This window comes from Leptonychotes weddellii, chromosome 4 (assembly GCF_054177405.1).
Source record: "Leptonychotes weddellii isolate Sample4059 chromosome 4, ASM5417740v2, whole genome shotgun sequence".
Classification (NCBI taxonomy): Eukaryota; Metazoa; Chordata; class Mammalia; order Carnivora; family Phocidae; genus Leptonychotes; species Leptonychotes weddellii.
Window position 1 is genome coordinate 145,174,197 of NC_138372.1, and position 16,509 is coordinate 145,190,705.

The 16,509-nt window shown below is 35.1% G+C and overlaps 1 protein-coding gene across 1 annotated transcript in view; it reads left to right on the forward strand.

The window, feature by feature from the left end:
• The window catches only part of PKHD1L1 (PKHD1 like 1), a 139,158-nt gene that overhangs the window by 26,107 nt on the left and 96,542 nt on the right, over positions 1 to 16,509 (forward strand). Inside the window, exons 12-21 of the mRNA XM_081817137.1 lie at positions 1,532 to 1,621; positions 3,502 to 3,770; positions 5,029 to 5,120; positions 7,992 to 8,151; positions 8,466 to 8,601; positions 9,387 to 9,530; positions 11,496 to 11,653; positions 12,606 to 12,719; positions 13,438 to 13,587; positions 14,657 to 14,781. Coding sequence (XP_081673263.1) covers positions 1,532 to 1,621; positions 3,502 to 3,770; positions 5,029 to 5,120; positions 7,992 to 8,151; positions 8,466 to 8,601; positions 9,387 to 9,530; positions 11,496 to 11,653; positions 12,606 to 12,719; positions 13,438 to 13,587; positions 14,657 to 14,781 — 1,438 coding nt within the window. The remainder of the gene's footprint in view (positions 1 to 1,531; positions 1,622 to 3,501; positions 3,771 to 5,028; positions 5,121 to 7,991; positions 8,152 to 8,465; positions 8,602 to 9,386; positions 9,531 to 11,495; positions 11,654 to 12,605; positions 12,720 to 13,437; positions 13,588 to 14,656; positions 14,782 to 16,509) is intronic.

Sequence of the window (16,509 nt, forward strand, 5' to 3'; positions counted from 1 at the left end):
AACGATTCAGCACTTCTGTGCAATACCCAGTGCTCATCACAACAAGTGCACTCCTTATCCCATCACTTATTTAACATGACCCCCACCTCCCCTCTGGTAACCATCAGTTTGTTTTCTATAGGTAAGAGTCTGTTTCTAGGTTTGCCTCTCTCTTTTTCTTCCCCCTTTGCTCATTTGTTTCTTTTTTAAAGATTTTTATTTATTTATTGAGAGAGAGAGAATGATAGAGAGAGAGCATGAGAGGGTGGAGGGTCAGAGGGAGAAGCAGACTCCCCTCTGAGCAGGGAGCCCGATGCGGGACTCGATCCTGGGACTCCAGGATCATGACCTGAGCCGAAGGCAGTCATTTAACCAACTGAGCCACCCAGGCGCCCTGCTCATTTGTTTCTTAAATTCCACATATGAGTGAAATCATATGGTATTTTTCTTTCTCTGACTGACTTACTTTGCATAGCATAATACTCTCTAGCTCCATCCATGTCATCACAAATGGCAAGATTTCATTCTTTTTTGTGGCTTTATATATACTAGATCTTCTTTATCCATTCATCACTTGACGGACACTTGGGCTCTTCACACAATTTGGCTATTGTTAATAATGCTGTGGGGATAAACATTGGGGTGCATGTATCCCTTTGAATTAGTATTTTTGTTTTCTTTGGGTAAATACCTAATAGTGTAGTTACTGGATAATAGGATAATTCTATTTTCAACTTTTTGAGGAACCTCCATACTGTCTTCCACAGTGGATGTACCAGTTTGCATTCCTACCAACAGCGTAAGAAGGTTCCCATTTCTGCACGTCCCTACCAACACCTGTTGTTTCTTGTGTTGTTGATTTTAGCCATTCTGACAGGTCTGAGGTGGTATCTCATTGTAGTTTTGATTTGTATTTATTGATGATCAGTGATGTTTAACATCTTTTCACGTGTCTGTTGGCCATCTGTCTTCTTTGGAAAAATGTCTACTCATTTGCCCATTTTTTAATTGTCTGTTTTGGTTCAGTCTGCCTCTGAAAATACCATTTATGCATTATTATCTCTGTTGTTTTCATTTGACTACAATGAACTTGTACTAAATGAACTTGTACCTTGGACTAAACCACCATCTTATGTATTTATTTATTTTATTTTAAGAGGGCTGTGATCATCTGCTTTTGCAAATTCTGAACATCATGGATTTATTCAGCAACTTTTCTGTGGGGAACAGAATATACGGCTTCACTCTGGACTCAGAAGTGAAATCTTTTACAGTGACATAGTTTTGTCAAGTTTTTTATTTTGTTTCTCAGAAATCACAAAATTTCCTAACTCAGACTTGTGATGTGTTGCCAGGAAAACGTTGCCGTGTAAAAGTATGGCAATTAAGGAGTGATAATCTTTGTGGAGAACATATAAAGGAAATGAAGAGCCCTGGCTTTGCTTCTTGCTTGTGCAACTTGGTTTTCATCAGAAAGTACTTCCAGATAAGCTAATTGTGATCTGCATTCTGGAGCTCTGTAGTAATAGCTCTGCACCTTGCTTCTCTCTAGGTCAAGCCTGTGATATTTTGAATGTCACAGAAAACAGCATATGCTGCAAGACACCCCCTAAGCCTGAAGTTCTCAGAACTGTCTATCCAGGTAAGTTGCCAGAAGAGAGAATTGCCATTTCTACATTTACATAAGAAGACATATCCCATTAGTTTTTTAGTTCCTTCAGGCTGCTGAAACAGAACACCACAGACTGGGTACCTTATAAACAACAAACACGTATATCTTACAGTTCTGGAGCCCGGGAAGTCCCAGATCACGATACCAGCAGATTAGGTGTTTGGTGAGAACTTTCTCCCTCATAGATCGGCACCTTTTGGGGGCTAGAGAGCTTGGTGGAGCCTCTTTTATAAGCCCTCATGAGGGCTCTCGTGACCTCTCATGACCTAAGCACCTCCCAAGGGCCCCACCTGCTAATAATGTCACATTGGGCGTTAGGTTTCAACATCTGAGTTTTGGAGGGGATACGAACATTCAGCCCATAACAATTAGTAACAAAAAATATTTGAACTTTTTAGAATTTGTAATGAGAATTATAATAAATTTCATCCTAGTTTTTCTCCTTACACTTTCTGGATCAGGGAATGTTTGTGTTAACTGCCTCAAAACTGCAGCATGGAAATAAATTCAGCCTGAATTCTTGAAACACCCTACTGAAAACAGCACATCTCTACTGAATTAGTTTGATGGGGACTTTATTTCAGATTAAATGAGATTACTGAATGTTGGTGCAGGCTACATGGACATTTTATAAATGCCTTTTTGTGGTTAAAAAATAAATGGCAGAGGTTAAATCCTTACTTTTCTAGAATGTTTTAAGAGTGATAACAGGGGATGAGAGAAATAGAACTCAGAATTCTTTCCAGACTTTGGCCTGTAGCCCACAGTAAGAGCTTGACATCTGCAGTGATACCACTCACTGAGAGGCATTGCACGGTTTTGAGGGTGTGTACCGCATATCTTGTGCACACCCTGAAATTGGTTTATGATTGTACTACTGGTTGGTATTTGAAGCCAAGTAAATTATGTTTCTCAACCTCTTAAGTTTCCTTGTTTTGAATGACATTAGAAAAAAAATGCCCAGTTTAGGAGAGTATTTTGATAATCACAGTTGGTAACTTTAATGAAAGTTGTATTCATCAGAGAACACCGCTGCTGCTGAAGTTTGAGGTGTTCAAGCTTTTCTCCAGACAAACTCAGCTGAAGAGGAGGAGCCATCATTTCCTAGATCCAACCATTCCAGACTAGCTTAAGGCTGCTGGAAGAAGACACCAGTCTGATTGCTGTAGTTTAGGGAAGAAAAAAAAAAAAAAGTGAGATGGCTCCCTGAAGATCAGGAAAAAACTTAATCAGAATTTATGTTGGCAAGTGTAGGTTCACGTTAATGAGAATAGTCTCTCTGATTCTGTTCAAGAAAGAGATGAAATCATAGAGCAGAAGTAATGTTAAAAAGAAGAAGAACAACAAATACTGACAAAAATCTTAAAGCCAACACTGTCCATTCTTTGATTAGTTGCAAACCATCAATTGGGTAACTTTTGTTAGAGAGAGTAATCAGGCAAAGGTTTTGAAATCAAATGGCCTGAATCATGAAGTTTTGAGATTTAACTATATAAAGCAGCATCAGTCATATCAGGGGTAATAGTTATCATATTATCTAAAGTAAAGCACTTAGTAATATCCAATCCCCATTGCAACCATGCAAATAATAATATTACTCCCATTTTACATATGTAGAATCTGAGGTACAAATATATGCATTAATAATAAATAAGTTGTAGGCTCTCTTAACAGCACTCTATCGTATAGGTACAGGTACATGTATGGGTATGTGTAATTGTTTTATTTACAAGCATGCTCTAAAAACGTGAATAGCAATAGAATATCTATAACCACCACCCAAATAGAGGGCCATTGAGACAACGCATCAAAATTCTGATGAGAATATTTTTTTATTTTGTTACATTCAGGTGGGAGAGGCCTAAAGCTTGAGGTATGGAATAATAGTCGGCCAGTGCATCTTGAAGAGATACTTGAATACAATGAAAAAACGCCAGGGTACATGGGGGCCAGTTGGGTAGATTCGACTTCCTATATTTGGCCCATGGAGCAAGACACGTTTGTTGCACGCTTTAGTGGATTTTTGGTGGCTCCAGACTCTGACGTTTATAGATTCTACATCAAAGGTGATGACCGTTATGCTGTTTATTTCAGCCAAACTGGACATCCAAAAGATAAGGTAAGGAAGCTATGGAATATTATTTAATATTATAAAAGCAATATGACAACTTTGATATGTATCTCATTTATGAGATATATTTTCACACGGTTGGGTTCTTGGTCTTTTTTAACATGTGTAATGGGAACTATAAAGTCACCGTAGAAAACCCGTGGCCTAAAAAAAAATGCTTTCCTGTATCTACATTTTCTCTAGGAAGGAAAAAATATATATTTCCTTTAAAGATTATTTTAATTATGGAAGAATTATAACCATACATAGGAAATTTGGGAAAGAGTAAAAATAATTCACTATTCTACTAGATCTATTTCACTATTATGTGGCTATGTGATTGAAGTCTGTCATTTCTTTTTGTGTCTTTTTTGCTTTTATATAAATAAGATCATACATCCAATTTCATAGTCATTTTGGTCACATATTAGTATTTCCACATTTTATTAAATAATTTTCACAGCACAGTTTTTGATGACTGAATAGTGTTTAAATTGCTGCCTGTAATATATGAATTCTAATTTTACTGTAGCTTTTCGGCATGTTTCCTCCAAGGATGATATAGTCATTCCTGATGGGGAGCCCAGAGTTTTCTCATTCTAGCATGCAGACCCATTTAGTGATCTGTAGCATCTTTCAGACCTACTTTTAGTGACCTCATTTGGATTAAATCCCTAAAAGCTCTCCACAGAGCAAAAGGATATTTTATTTAACAATCACAACCTTCCTCCTGGTATATATCTTTCTAATTTTCACTGCAGTTTTTTTTTTTTTTTTAAAGATTTTATTTATTTATTTGACAGAGAGAGAGCACAAGTAGGCAGAGTGGCAGGCAGAGGGAGAGGGAGAAGCAGACTCCCCGCGGAGCAGGGAGCCTGATGTGGGGCTCAATCCCAGGACCCTGAGATCATGACCTGAGCTGAAGGCAGATGCTTAACCGACTGAGCCACCCAGGCGCCCCGTCCATTGCAGTTCTAATTACAGTTCTAATTGTGGAAAAGCTAGTTTGTGTGTATTCATGGTATAGTGGTGCTGATGTTAGATAAGGATGGAAGGTATGAAGTGAGCTTTGATAATTTTTAAAAACTTCATTTCACCATGGATAATAGATCATAGGAGAAAAATATGGTAGTTTCATATTTTTCTATTTATAAAAGTTCTAGGAATGACAAATAATAAATGAAAAATAGGTAAAGGTTGAAAAGATCTATTAATAAGTTCTCCTCTCTCTCTCTTTCTCTCTCCCTGTCTTTCTTTTTGGGATAAGGTGAGGATTGCATATCATTCTTCCAATGCCAATGGTTATTTTTCCAGTCCAACACAAAGATCAGATGACATTCATCTTCAGAAAGGAAAAGAGTAAGGTTTTGTTTTTTCTTTTCATTAAACTATTGTGTGGTATTTAAAAACTGTAAGTTTATATCTAAAAATATTTTTAATTTGCTTTATTGGTAGAAGTGACATTAGTTTATTGGCTTAATTTATAATTCATCATTCTTTATAATTTTGTTAAATATGATGTCTATATTTTCAAGAATACTGGCATTCAGCCAGCCTGGGAAATTTGATATCTAAATTACCCCTGTTGCAGAAATTATAAATTTGTGAAATTTACTTAATCCTGTTTAGTGTCCTAGTAGGACCTTTCCGTCAATCTAGCCATCTAATTTCCCTGCTCAAGCACCTGAGCTCTTGAATATTTCTAGAGAAAAATCACAAAACCACATGCATTGGTACCACAGCTAATATATATTTAATATTCATTGATTTATTTTAGACCTTGAGCCAGGAAATTTAGTACAAAAAATATTAAAATATACTACCTGCCCTTAAGGAGTACATCACTTTGTGCTGAAAGGACAAAACCGGGGAGAAAATGAGACTAACATTCAAATAGCAGATAATCCCATTCACAAAGTCATTCAGGATTGCTAGAAAGCAGGGAGGTTAAAGACATGGTATATTCAAAGTAGCTAAGTTTCACGGAGGTCAATAGATTCAGTGAGATCATCTCCCATTTATCATTTGTATCTGTTAGGTTTTGCTGCATAAGAAACTACTCCCCAAAATTTAGTAGCTTAAAGCAACCCAATTTTGTGATTGGCTGGGCAATTCTTTTGGTCCTGGCTAATTTAGTTGGTGATTGATGGCCTAGGATGGCCTTACTCATATGTCGGGAACTCAGTTTGCATGATTGGATCTTAGATATTTGGGATGTCCCACTCCACATGGTCTCACCTCCCAGGGCGCTAGCCCAGGTTGGTCACATTGGTGAATGGGGTTCCAGCAGTAAAGAGAGCAATTGCTATGGCACTTATACTTTTTAAGACTCTGCTTGTGTCACTTTGCTAATATCCTTTTGGCCAAAGCAAATGGCCAAATCTAAATTCAAGGGGTGAAGAAATAGACTTCACTTCTAGATGGTAGGAGGTTTTTGTTTTGTTTTTCGTTCTACCATGCCATCCTTCCAGACATCGAGATTATGCACACAGACAGCACCACGAAGATCTGATGGAGCTAGACAGAGAGGGTTGGGATCAAAGGTCCCTGAGAGCAATCATAGTCCACGTTCTCACTGAAGTCTTAGTACTAATGACATGGGGAAAGCATCCCATTCTCTTTCTCCTCCGCCTCCTCCTATCACTTCTTTATATACTTAAACATTTGCTTTTTTAACCAGGATCACCGGGCCAATCTAGGGTAAGTGGGGTACCTAATTAATCCCTAGTGCTATTAAGTGTTAATACACCTTCAGGCTTTGCCTTGGCCTTGGAAAATGCGTTCAGTTTACCTGCTTGGCAGAAGCACAGAGCTTACATGAAAGTGACTCGTAATACATCTGCTGTCTGATATCTGTCCTCCTGCAAGGTAGCTTGGAATTTATACACTGACACTTATAATGGTGGCTGTGGATTCTGAAATTGAGGCCACTCTAGCTGCCTTATTACACAGTGGTCCCTGGGACCTTTCCACAGGTAGCTCATTTGCCAAATTCATCCTACTCAGATAATATAGCCCCATCTTTGAGTGCATATCTTTTTGGTCACTCTGTTCTACTTTGAATCATACCTCAGTTACTAATTTTTAAATAACCTTTCAATCTTTAAAACTCTCTTAGTTCATTCATATGAACAAAGAGAATAATAATATAGGTTTTATAGGATTTTGTGAAGATTAAATATAATAACATCTGCAAAGTGTTCAGTTTAGTGTCTCATACATAGAAAGTACCTAATGAATATTTTTAAGCTGCTATCAAGGATACAGAATTTAATGCTTCTTTGAGGTCTGCTTCTTAGTGTTGCCTACATTGATTTGGCGGAGCTGGCAAACAGGTTCTCAGGGCAGCCAGGAGCCTGATGTAATCCTCCAATATCAGTTCTATGAGGGGGATGACCCAGAGCCCCGTCATCCTAGAAAGATGAGAGGTGATACATGTCCCTCATTCAGAGGCTTTCATGAATTGTGAATACATACTCTTCACATACAAGAGGGTATCTGTTGAATGATGTGAGGCAATTTAGAGGAACTCCCAGCTGACCTCTCCAAAGATGGGAGCAGTGGTGACATTGATAGAGATTTAGGTGGGTAAGGCTTTTCAGTAGCTTTTCATCACCTGTATTGGCTAGTCAGTGAATGCTTTATCCTGGATAAGCAGTTGGATGATCCAGCTTGTTGGAGGGCCATAATCAATCTAATCAGTAACAGTTTCCTGAAACCATGTTTTATTTCCCAAGTTATAAGTGGAACCATTCTTTAACGAACTAGAGAGAAACTTCCATCCCTGATACATTTAACCACTCCAACACAAAATATGTGATACATCCAAGTCTGCCTGTTGTTTTCTTATACATATTAAAGTATTTAAACTCCATATGCCCTCTGTGTTTTATGCCAGGGAGTTTGCATTACAATGTAAATGTAATTTTGTTTTAAGCTCCATGAGGATAAGGGGTAGTCTCTCTTTCAATAAATATTTACTGACAAAACTGAATGAATCAGTCATGAATGGGGACAACTCTGTATCTCTCTAGTATAGATAGCCTACATAATTCATTTTATTTTAACAAACCACTATGAAACTTTAATATTTAAAATCAGGGATGCTATAAAAATAAATAAAATAAAATAAAATAAAATCAGGGATACTATAATATAAATCATTGTATAGGCCAGTGTTTTATATAGTGTTGAAATTTTATTCATTGGGAAAAAATTCGTATTTTCTAGATATTACCTTGAAATCTTGCTGCAGGAGTATAGGCTGAGTGCCTTCGTTGATGTTGGTCTGTACCAGTATAGAAATGTTTATACAGAACAGCAGACAGAAGATGCAGTGAATGAAGAACAAGTTATCAGATCCCAGTCGACAATTGTCCAGGAAGTGCAGGTTTGCTATGATGATAGATCTGCTTCGTAGAAAGTATATGTTCAAAGATAGGAGCTCTATTTGGTTATTAATTTTACTCGGGAAGATACCGTTTAGGGGCAAGGCAGTCATGGAAGATTATTGACTTTGTGGCTTGGAGAAACCGTATTAAAACTCAAGAGGCTGTTATTTGATAAGAGTGAAACTTTAAAATATTTTGTCATTTACAGTAAAATAGAGCAATCAAGAGGCATTGAGTGGTTAACTATCATGCTTTTAAAATGTATTTTTCTATACAATAAAGCTATGTTTTGTTTTTTTTAATTGGGAAACAGGTTATAACATTGGAAAACTGGGAAACATCTAGTGCAACTAATGAAGTTCAGAGGATCACGGTAACCAGCCCGTGCGTGGAAGCTAATTCATGTTCACGCTACCAATATAGATTAATCTATAACATGGAAAAAACTGGTAAGTTGAAATAACAAAGGAGATTTTATTTCTCTTCGTTTATAAATGAAACGAGTCACTTTCATGTAAGCTCTAGTCAAATTCTACTGTCTGGAAAATATCATTTTAATAGTATGCTAGACAAAAAAGCTAAAAATATATTGTGAAGAAAAACCTTTAGACTTCTAGGGATAAAAAATGGCATCAGTAAAAACAACTTCCTGGTATATGATATCATTTTCTTGTATAAGGATCATGATAAATGTATATTTAAGTGCACATAAGGAATTTATATATCTGTGACTCACAGGTGTAAGTTAAGATAGTAAGAATTAAATTCACCATTACAGAGAAGTAAACATTTCTTCCAATTTCTTCTTCAAATTAAGTGATAAAGCTATGAGACACTAATTTATCTGTTAACAAAGACATTGCATCTCTATTATTTATAATAAACCTGAAAATATAATTTTTGCTATTTCCATTAATTGTTTCAATAAGTAAATATTGATAGGTACTTACTGTTTTCCAAACACAGTACTTATTACTATGGGAATAAAAAAAATAAAATATAATCTTGCTCTTCAAGAGATCAAAATCCAATTAAGTAGTCATTATTATTGAACTTGAATTAGTTTCAAAACAGTTTCATTAAGTGATAACATATGATACAGACTATAGGTGCCTTAAAAAATTCAAATATAAAACATCAGTGCTGGCTATGGTAGTGCAAAAAGATTTTAACTCTTTTTTTTTAATTAAAGTCTCTAATCATTTGACTTTTTTTTTTTTTTTTAATCCAAAAGTCTTGCTACCTGGAGATGCTTCTGACTTCATACTGCAATCAGCTTTAAATGACCTCTGGTCTATAAAACCAGATACAGTTCAAGTAGTAAGAACACAAAACCCCCAAAGCTATGTTTACATGGTAATTTTTATATCAACTCGAGGTAAGCATGTATATCATTTTGTACTTCTGTTAGGATTTTTTAAGAAACAAACTTGTGTCCTGTACAACTCCACTGAAAAAGGTAAAAACTCCATAAAAATGACAGGGGAAAAGAAGTGGATTCATAGCCTGGATTAATTTTAGGAGAAATAAAAATCGAACGGTTAATTTTTTCTATTGTAATTAAAACTTGAATTGTATTTTAAGTATTATACAACTTCAGTGCATGGGAAATATACTATGTATACTACAGATGCCCTATCTGGATAATAGCCTACTTTAATTTAGCAAAAATTAGTGAAGGTGTGAATTCTGGAACTAAAGTTTAAGTACTCAGTATTTCTCAGGAGACACTAGTCTGGCCAGATCTTGCCTGATGAAAGGATTCTGTGGTCACATCTACATGGGAAGCTGCATACTCCAGCTTCTTCTTCTTCTTGAAGATTGACAGAGCTCCTTAATATTAGTATCCATGGACTCTGAAAAACAAACTGAGGATTCTAGAGATGGGGGGGATGGCTTAGCCTGGTGATGGGTATTAAAGAGGGCACGCACATATTGAATGGAGCACTGGGTGTTATACGCCAACAATGAATCATGGAACACTACATCAAAAACTAATGATGTAATGTATGGTGATTAACATAACATAATAAAATTTTTAAAAAAATCCCCGAGGAGTCCTACAGTGAGAAAACAAACATACAAAAACAAAAACTGACAGAAAACATTTCACCTGTGTTTAATACAGCATTTTCCAAAATTATTTGACCACTCTCCTTTTCAAGTGATAGCTATTGACTTCCTGAAAATGTTTTACATTTTTAGGTCTTAAAAGCCAAGTGTCGCAACCAAGTTTAGTATTTGGCCTATCTAGCTCAAAAATAGGTCCCTCAATATGTATTTTTTTTTTTTTTACTTTGGGCAATCAATATTTTCCAATTCATGTAAGTAAAATATTACTTCATTGTTTATGTCTCATTTTATACAATTGTTAATTTGATTGTTGAGTGGAGGGCAAAGAATTTTATTTAACATGAATTGAAGTTCTAAAAATTTCCCAAAGGTTAGATTTTCAGAATGCTGCATAAATGAAGATATGATTATCTGTGTTCTCCCAGAAACATATCTACAGTTTAGAGAGAAATTTTAAGGCTTCAGCAGCAACCTTAAGAAATATGGTACTGGGGTGCCTGGGTGGCTCAGTCGTTAAGCATCTGCCTTCGGCTCAGGTCATGATCCCAGGGTCCTGGCATTGAGCCCCACATTGGGCTCCCAGCTCCGCAGGAAGCCTGCTTCTCCCTCTCCCACTCCCCCTGCTTGTGTTCCCTCTCTCACTGTGTCTCTCTCTGTCAAATAAAAAAAAAAAAAAGAAATATGGTACTAAAATCATAACTGGGCAAATTCTAGGACATTATCCAACAGAGAAGGTCAGTGGGATTCCACTGTTAAAGCATCTTCCCAAAGCAGAGATACATCTGAGGACAAGCCCTTATTGTTTTCAAAGTGAGATTGTATAAACAGGCCACATAGGCCTGGGACTACTTTCTGGAATTCAGCTTTGTGCTGTATTCATATTTAAAGAAAATAGCAATATCTCAGCCTAGCCCTTTAGACTACGATAATGGTACTGGAACAAAACTAAAAGAATTTTTGGAATATCCCACTGCCTGCCCATTGATCTTTACCTCATAGTCCCAATACCTCCTTCTGTTTATCTCATAATCCTTTCTTTTAAGCCATGGAAACTGAACCTTAAATGAATAGCACTTTATTTGCTGTTTTGCTATTTCTGCTACAGTTAAATCTGCTCAAATTCAAAGATCCACATCTTCCCCACTCATCCTTTTTTTTGGTGATAATACAACTAAATAAAACTAATTTTATTTACTTTAAGTGTCTATTATGGATAAGTTGGTATTTTATTAATTACCATCTTGAAATTCTGTTTGGTACTTCATTGCAGGAGACTTTGATCTGCTTGGTTATGAAGTGTTTGAAGGGGACAATGTCACACTGAATATTACAGAACAAATCAAAGGAAAACCCAGTTTGGATACATTCACACTGAACTGGGATGGGATCACTTCTAAGCCTCTGACCGCTTGGTCATCAGAAGCTGAAGTATGCTCTTTGTTAACAATTTCTTAAGTAGAAAGCTATTTAAACATCACCTTTCTATTAAAAAAAACCCCAAAACTCCCATACTTTAAGGAGTGGTAATATGCTCTTTCACTTGGCATGGTGGGTTGGAGCCAACCCATAAAGAGCAGAGAAGGGAGGAAATAGAGGGTTTGGAAGGGAGTTCTTAGAACTGTGTCAACAGGATCCAGTATATCTTTGTAGGGGGCAGCTGTTCCTGGAGAAAGAATGTTTGCTTGGGAGTTACTGGATTTTGACAACTACCTGCACAATGAGTTTAAGTTAATATTTGTTTGATGATTAAAGATCTTATATTATCTCCTTAATTCTAAACATTATATCTGTGCTTTGCCAGAGAAGTAGATGTGGAAATTACAGGAGAACTTGTGAATGTGTACCAATTCCTGAATAATCCAAAATGATTTGTTATTTTTAAATAAGCATAAATACATAGTGTAAACAAAAGCATAAACCAAAGAGACTACCATAGTATCTGAATTTCTTCTTTTGAAAAACAGAATGCATTAGAGTGTATAGTTCTTTCCAGTTAATTTTGAGTTAATTAAGAAAACTATTCATTTGGAACCTGTTTAATTGGGTGCTAATTCATTTAGGTTCACCTCATTGCCTTCTTTAAAAAAACTGCTAAACAAATATGTCCGCCTTATGTAACAACTGTGTAAGTTAATATTACCCAATTGGATGTAACTATTGTCATTCTAAAATAAAACTCTTGAAAAAGTCATTGGACACTAAAATTATTACAAATGAGCTTAAAAACATTTAGGAAATGATCTCATAATGATGGCTAAAGTATGGGAATTATATTCTGCAAATGTTCTATTATAACTAATGAGTGAAATTAGTGGTAGAATTATGAATGTTCTAACTATTCATGAAAAAGAAGTTACTAAAGCTCATATTGTTAATTTAGTTTCAGGCAGCCGTGGAAGAAATGGTTACCGCCAAGTGTCCACCGCAAATTGCAAATTTTGAAGAAGGATTTGTTGTGAAATACTTTAGAGATTATGAAACTGATTTTAACCTGGTATGGAATGTTAAATGAACTGAAACTGGCCCAATAAGAATTCACATAAATGCTTGTAATTTTGTGATTTTCTTTGTACTAGCACTAATTCCTATTGTCAAATTGCAAAAATAATTTTGTTATACGTTTATTGATAAGGTCTGTTTTAGCATCTCTCTGCATCATAATGTGATTCATTTGTGAAAGCAGCACTTCCACCACATATGAATTTTCTTGATCAAGGGAAAGTAGACAAGATGGACAAATGTAAGATCTATAGGGTATTTTATTTGTTTTCTTTACTTGGATGCGGAGTATATCCTGTTTTCTCATTGGCTTCAGAGAATGCAATTTGTAGTAAGGCATTATATAATAAATTGCTTCCCTTGAAACTTGAAGATTCAACAAACAGACAAACAAACAAAAACCTGGCACACAGTGACCACTGAGTAAATATTTGTGGAAGCAATGAATAAATATCCTTAAGAGTTCAAGATATAAGGAGAAAGATGAGATTTAGGAAATAGTCAAATACAGGTACAAGGGATTATATGATTATGGAGCCAAAGGAGTGATAACAGAATGGGAGCTCTAGAGTTTCAAAGAGAGAGAATGTTTCAAGTTAAAGTAGCGTGGGAAGCAATGGATGCTTGGAACTTGAACGACTTAGGTGGAGATGTGGGGGAATAAAGCAGGACTGTAAAGCATGTTTTCATTTGAAATATTATTGTTTCTGTAGGAACATGTTAACAGAGGGAAGAAGACAGCTGAAACTGATGCTTACTGTGGTCGGTATTCCCTGAAAAGCCCAGCTGTTCTTTTTGACTCAGCAGATGTTAAACCAAACAGACTACCATATGGAGACATTTTATTATTTCCTTATAATCAGGTAAGGATGATATGCTAATTTAATCTGTAAAATACCTTGGTAATAAAATTTCATGAAATTTTAAGACAGGAAAAAGTGTCATGTGAAATCGTGTCACATTGGACAGGTACTGTGGTTCACATTCTAGTACTTGTGATTTCCTCTTCTGTTTGTTCTCAAAAAAAGAAATTTAAAAAATATGTAGTATCATGCACATGTATTCTGCTTTATCTTATAATTTCAGAGAAAATTATTTGCACATAAATTTGAATACTAAGATCATTACAAATATATTCTCTCTTCAATATTCCTTCATTTATTAAGAAGAAACAAAAATGGATAGCCATCATAGAGTGATCTTGGGTATCCAATCAAGGAAACGTGAAGGAAAAGCCTGAGCAGAGATGGTAGCTTTAGGATAGGTATTTAAGACTGGAAATATAGTCTTGCTTACCCTTTTTCTTGTTTTAAAATTCTCAAATTGTGATGCATGTTCTCAAGTTCTAAGTTCTTTTGTTTTGTTTTCACATTGCAAAAATTTTATTTGGAAAAGATCTTTAAAGCTCAAGTTCTAAGTTCTGAGTATATTTGGTATGCTTAAGATGTTATAGACCGTTAAAATTGGTATTTAATTACTATTTTACAGTGACATCTCCACCTCTAAATGCTCAGCTACCATTCACATCCCAATTAATCTACTTGAGGGTTTATCTTCTCTCTGTGGGTGATGAGCTTTTAAATTCACTGGAGATAGAGTTCAGTTAGAGCTGGATTTAGATTTTACATTGCTCCATGACTATAGGCAGTGGATTATTTCCATTTTTAAGGAAACCATACCTAAGAAAACATTAAAAAATTAATCATTAATTGTAAGGTCACTTCAACTCCACTTCCTCTTCTAGAAAATCTTCCCCGATTCTTCTGTACCTAATTGGCTGAAATTAATTATTCTTTCTCTGTGTTCTGAAACATTTTGTACAGAAAATTCTCAATATTTATTTATTGGATTAGGTTGAATTGATTTGAATTGCTATAAAACAACTTAAAGGTAAGATATTATTATTGATTTCTTTTTTAATTTCCTGTGTAGTTATGTTTGGCATACAAAGGATTCCTGGCAAATTATATTGCTCTGAAATTCCAATACCAAGACAGAAGCAAGTTTACTAGAAGCAATGATATACAATTTACATATAATTTTACTAATGGAAACAAGTAAGTTATGCTATGAATTTAAAACTTAACTTACACTATAGTATATAAACTGAATGTAAAACAAACCCACTTTTTGTTTGTTTTTTTTTTCACTTTTTTGTTAGTTTTTGAAAAATCACGTGTACCGTAGATCTGACTAAAGTTTTCCTGTCTTCTACAGAAGCATCCTAACAGAAATAGTTGTGCCAAAAATAAATCTATAGATTGTGAAAATAAAAGTTGGTCTAGTGTTATCACCCATAACCATTTAAAAGATAAAACAATGGTAAATTTTATAATTTAAATCATGTATTATTAAATCTAATAATGTTCCTACTTACTGAAGGAAGGTAGAAAGAGACTGACTTATCACAGTATTGTCATTAGACTTTGATCCCTGCAAAGAAGGTGCTTTCTAAGTGAGAGTGGAGGAGATACAATATTTCAATGAATATTCCAAAATTAAGGGAGAAAAGACACTTTTTAATGCTTGGTTTGCCAAAAGTCAGACACATAGAAATGCAAGTACAAACTATAAGGGGAGAAACTAAATAATCCTAGAGAAAGCTACTTAATGATTATAATTGCCATAGCCTCAAGCACAATTTAGTTCTGCATAATTATGTTTTGATTTTTATTAATTGTTGTATCTTCTGAAATTTATGTCAATCCACTTTTGCATTTCCACATACAATACACACACAAATTTCACATACTATAAAAGTAATAATGAAGACACATTCACACACATAATACACTTTTTTATTTTAAAAAGTATTGCCCAGGTACATATTGCTATAACCATTCCCTGCATACCTGAATTGAACAGTAGAATCACAATTTGAGTTTTGAAGAGCACCACCTGCGTGCATTTCGCTCCTCCACTGTAACAAGATTTGGGAACGTTTTCCAGACCTCGGTTCTTCCATGTTAGTTAAACCATCACTTTACCATATTGCTAAATAGGTTTTTCCTTTTAACTTGTAATGTATCTGCTGTGAGGTAATTTGAAGATGCACTACATTTGATAGAACTGATGGGCTTCTTTTACCCTAAATGCTACGAGATCTGTAACCAATAATAGCATTATTTTTAAAGGAATAGGGTTCACTGGTTAAAACTATTGCCAGTCAAGGCAAAATAAAGTCTCCTGCTCCTATTGGGTATTTCTAGATCTGCTTTTATTTAGGTCAGACAGATCACCTAGATCAAATAGATGTGTTAGCATTAGATTATTTTCAGGACAGTCTTAGTGTTAGAAGTGCCATTTTCTCCCAAGAATCATTCTATAATCTTCCAAAAGCAGCGATGTTTGTAACTGTAAATCAAGTTTCAAAATCTGAAAAGTTAAATCTTACTTTCTTTTAGAAAACATTATTATCTATCCACAAAAGCCATGTGCTATTCACTTGAGTTTTGATACCATTGTATCAAATACATGCATTTGATGTATTTTGATACCATGTATTTTTATACCATTTGTAGTCTCCTTTTGTCTGATAAAGGGTTCTGTTCAGTAAACCAAATTTTCTAAGTAGTTTTAAACTTCAGAATTATATAATTAGAGTAGAATTCTGTTGAGGCCCTAAGTACTTTTTTCATATTTATTTAAAGAGCACTTTAACTTACTGTAGTTTTGTGTATAATTTTCTAAAAATGATACATCAGTTTATGCTAAGCTTTGATGCACTGAGGTGGATCCCATGATGAGTTTATAAACCATGAAGGAAATTAGAATAGAAGGTGCCC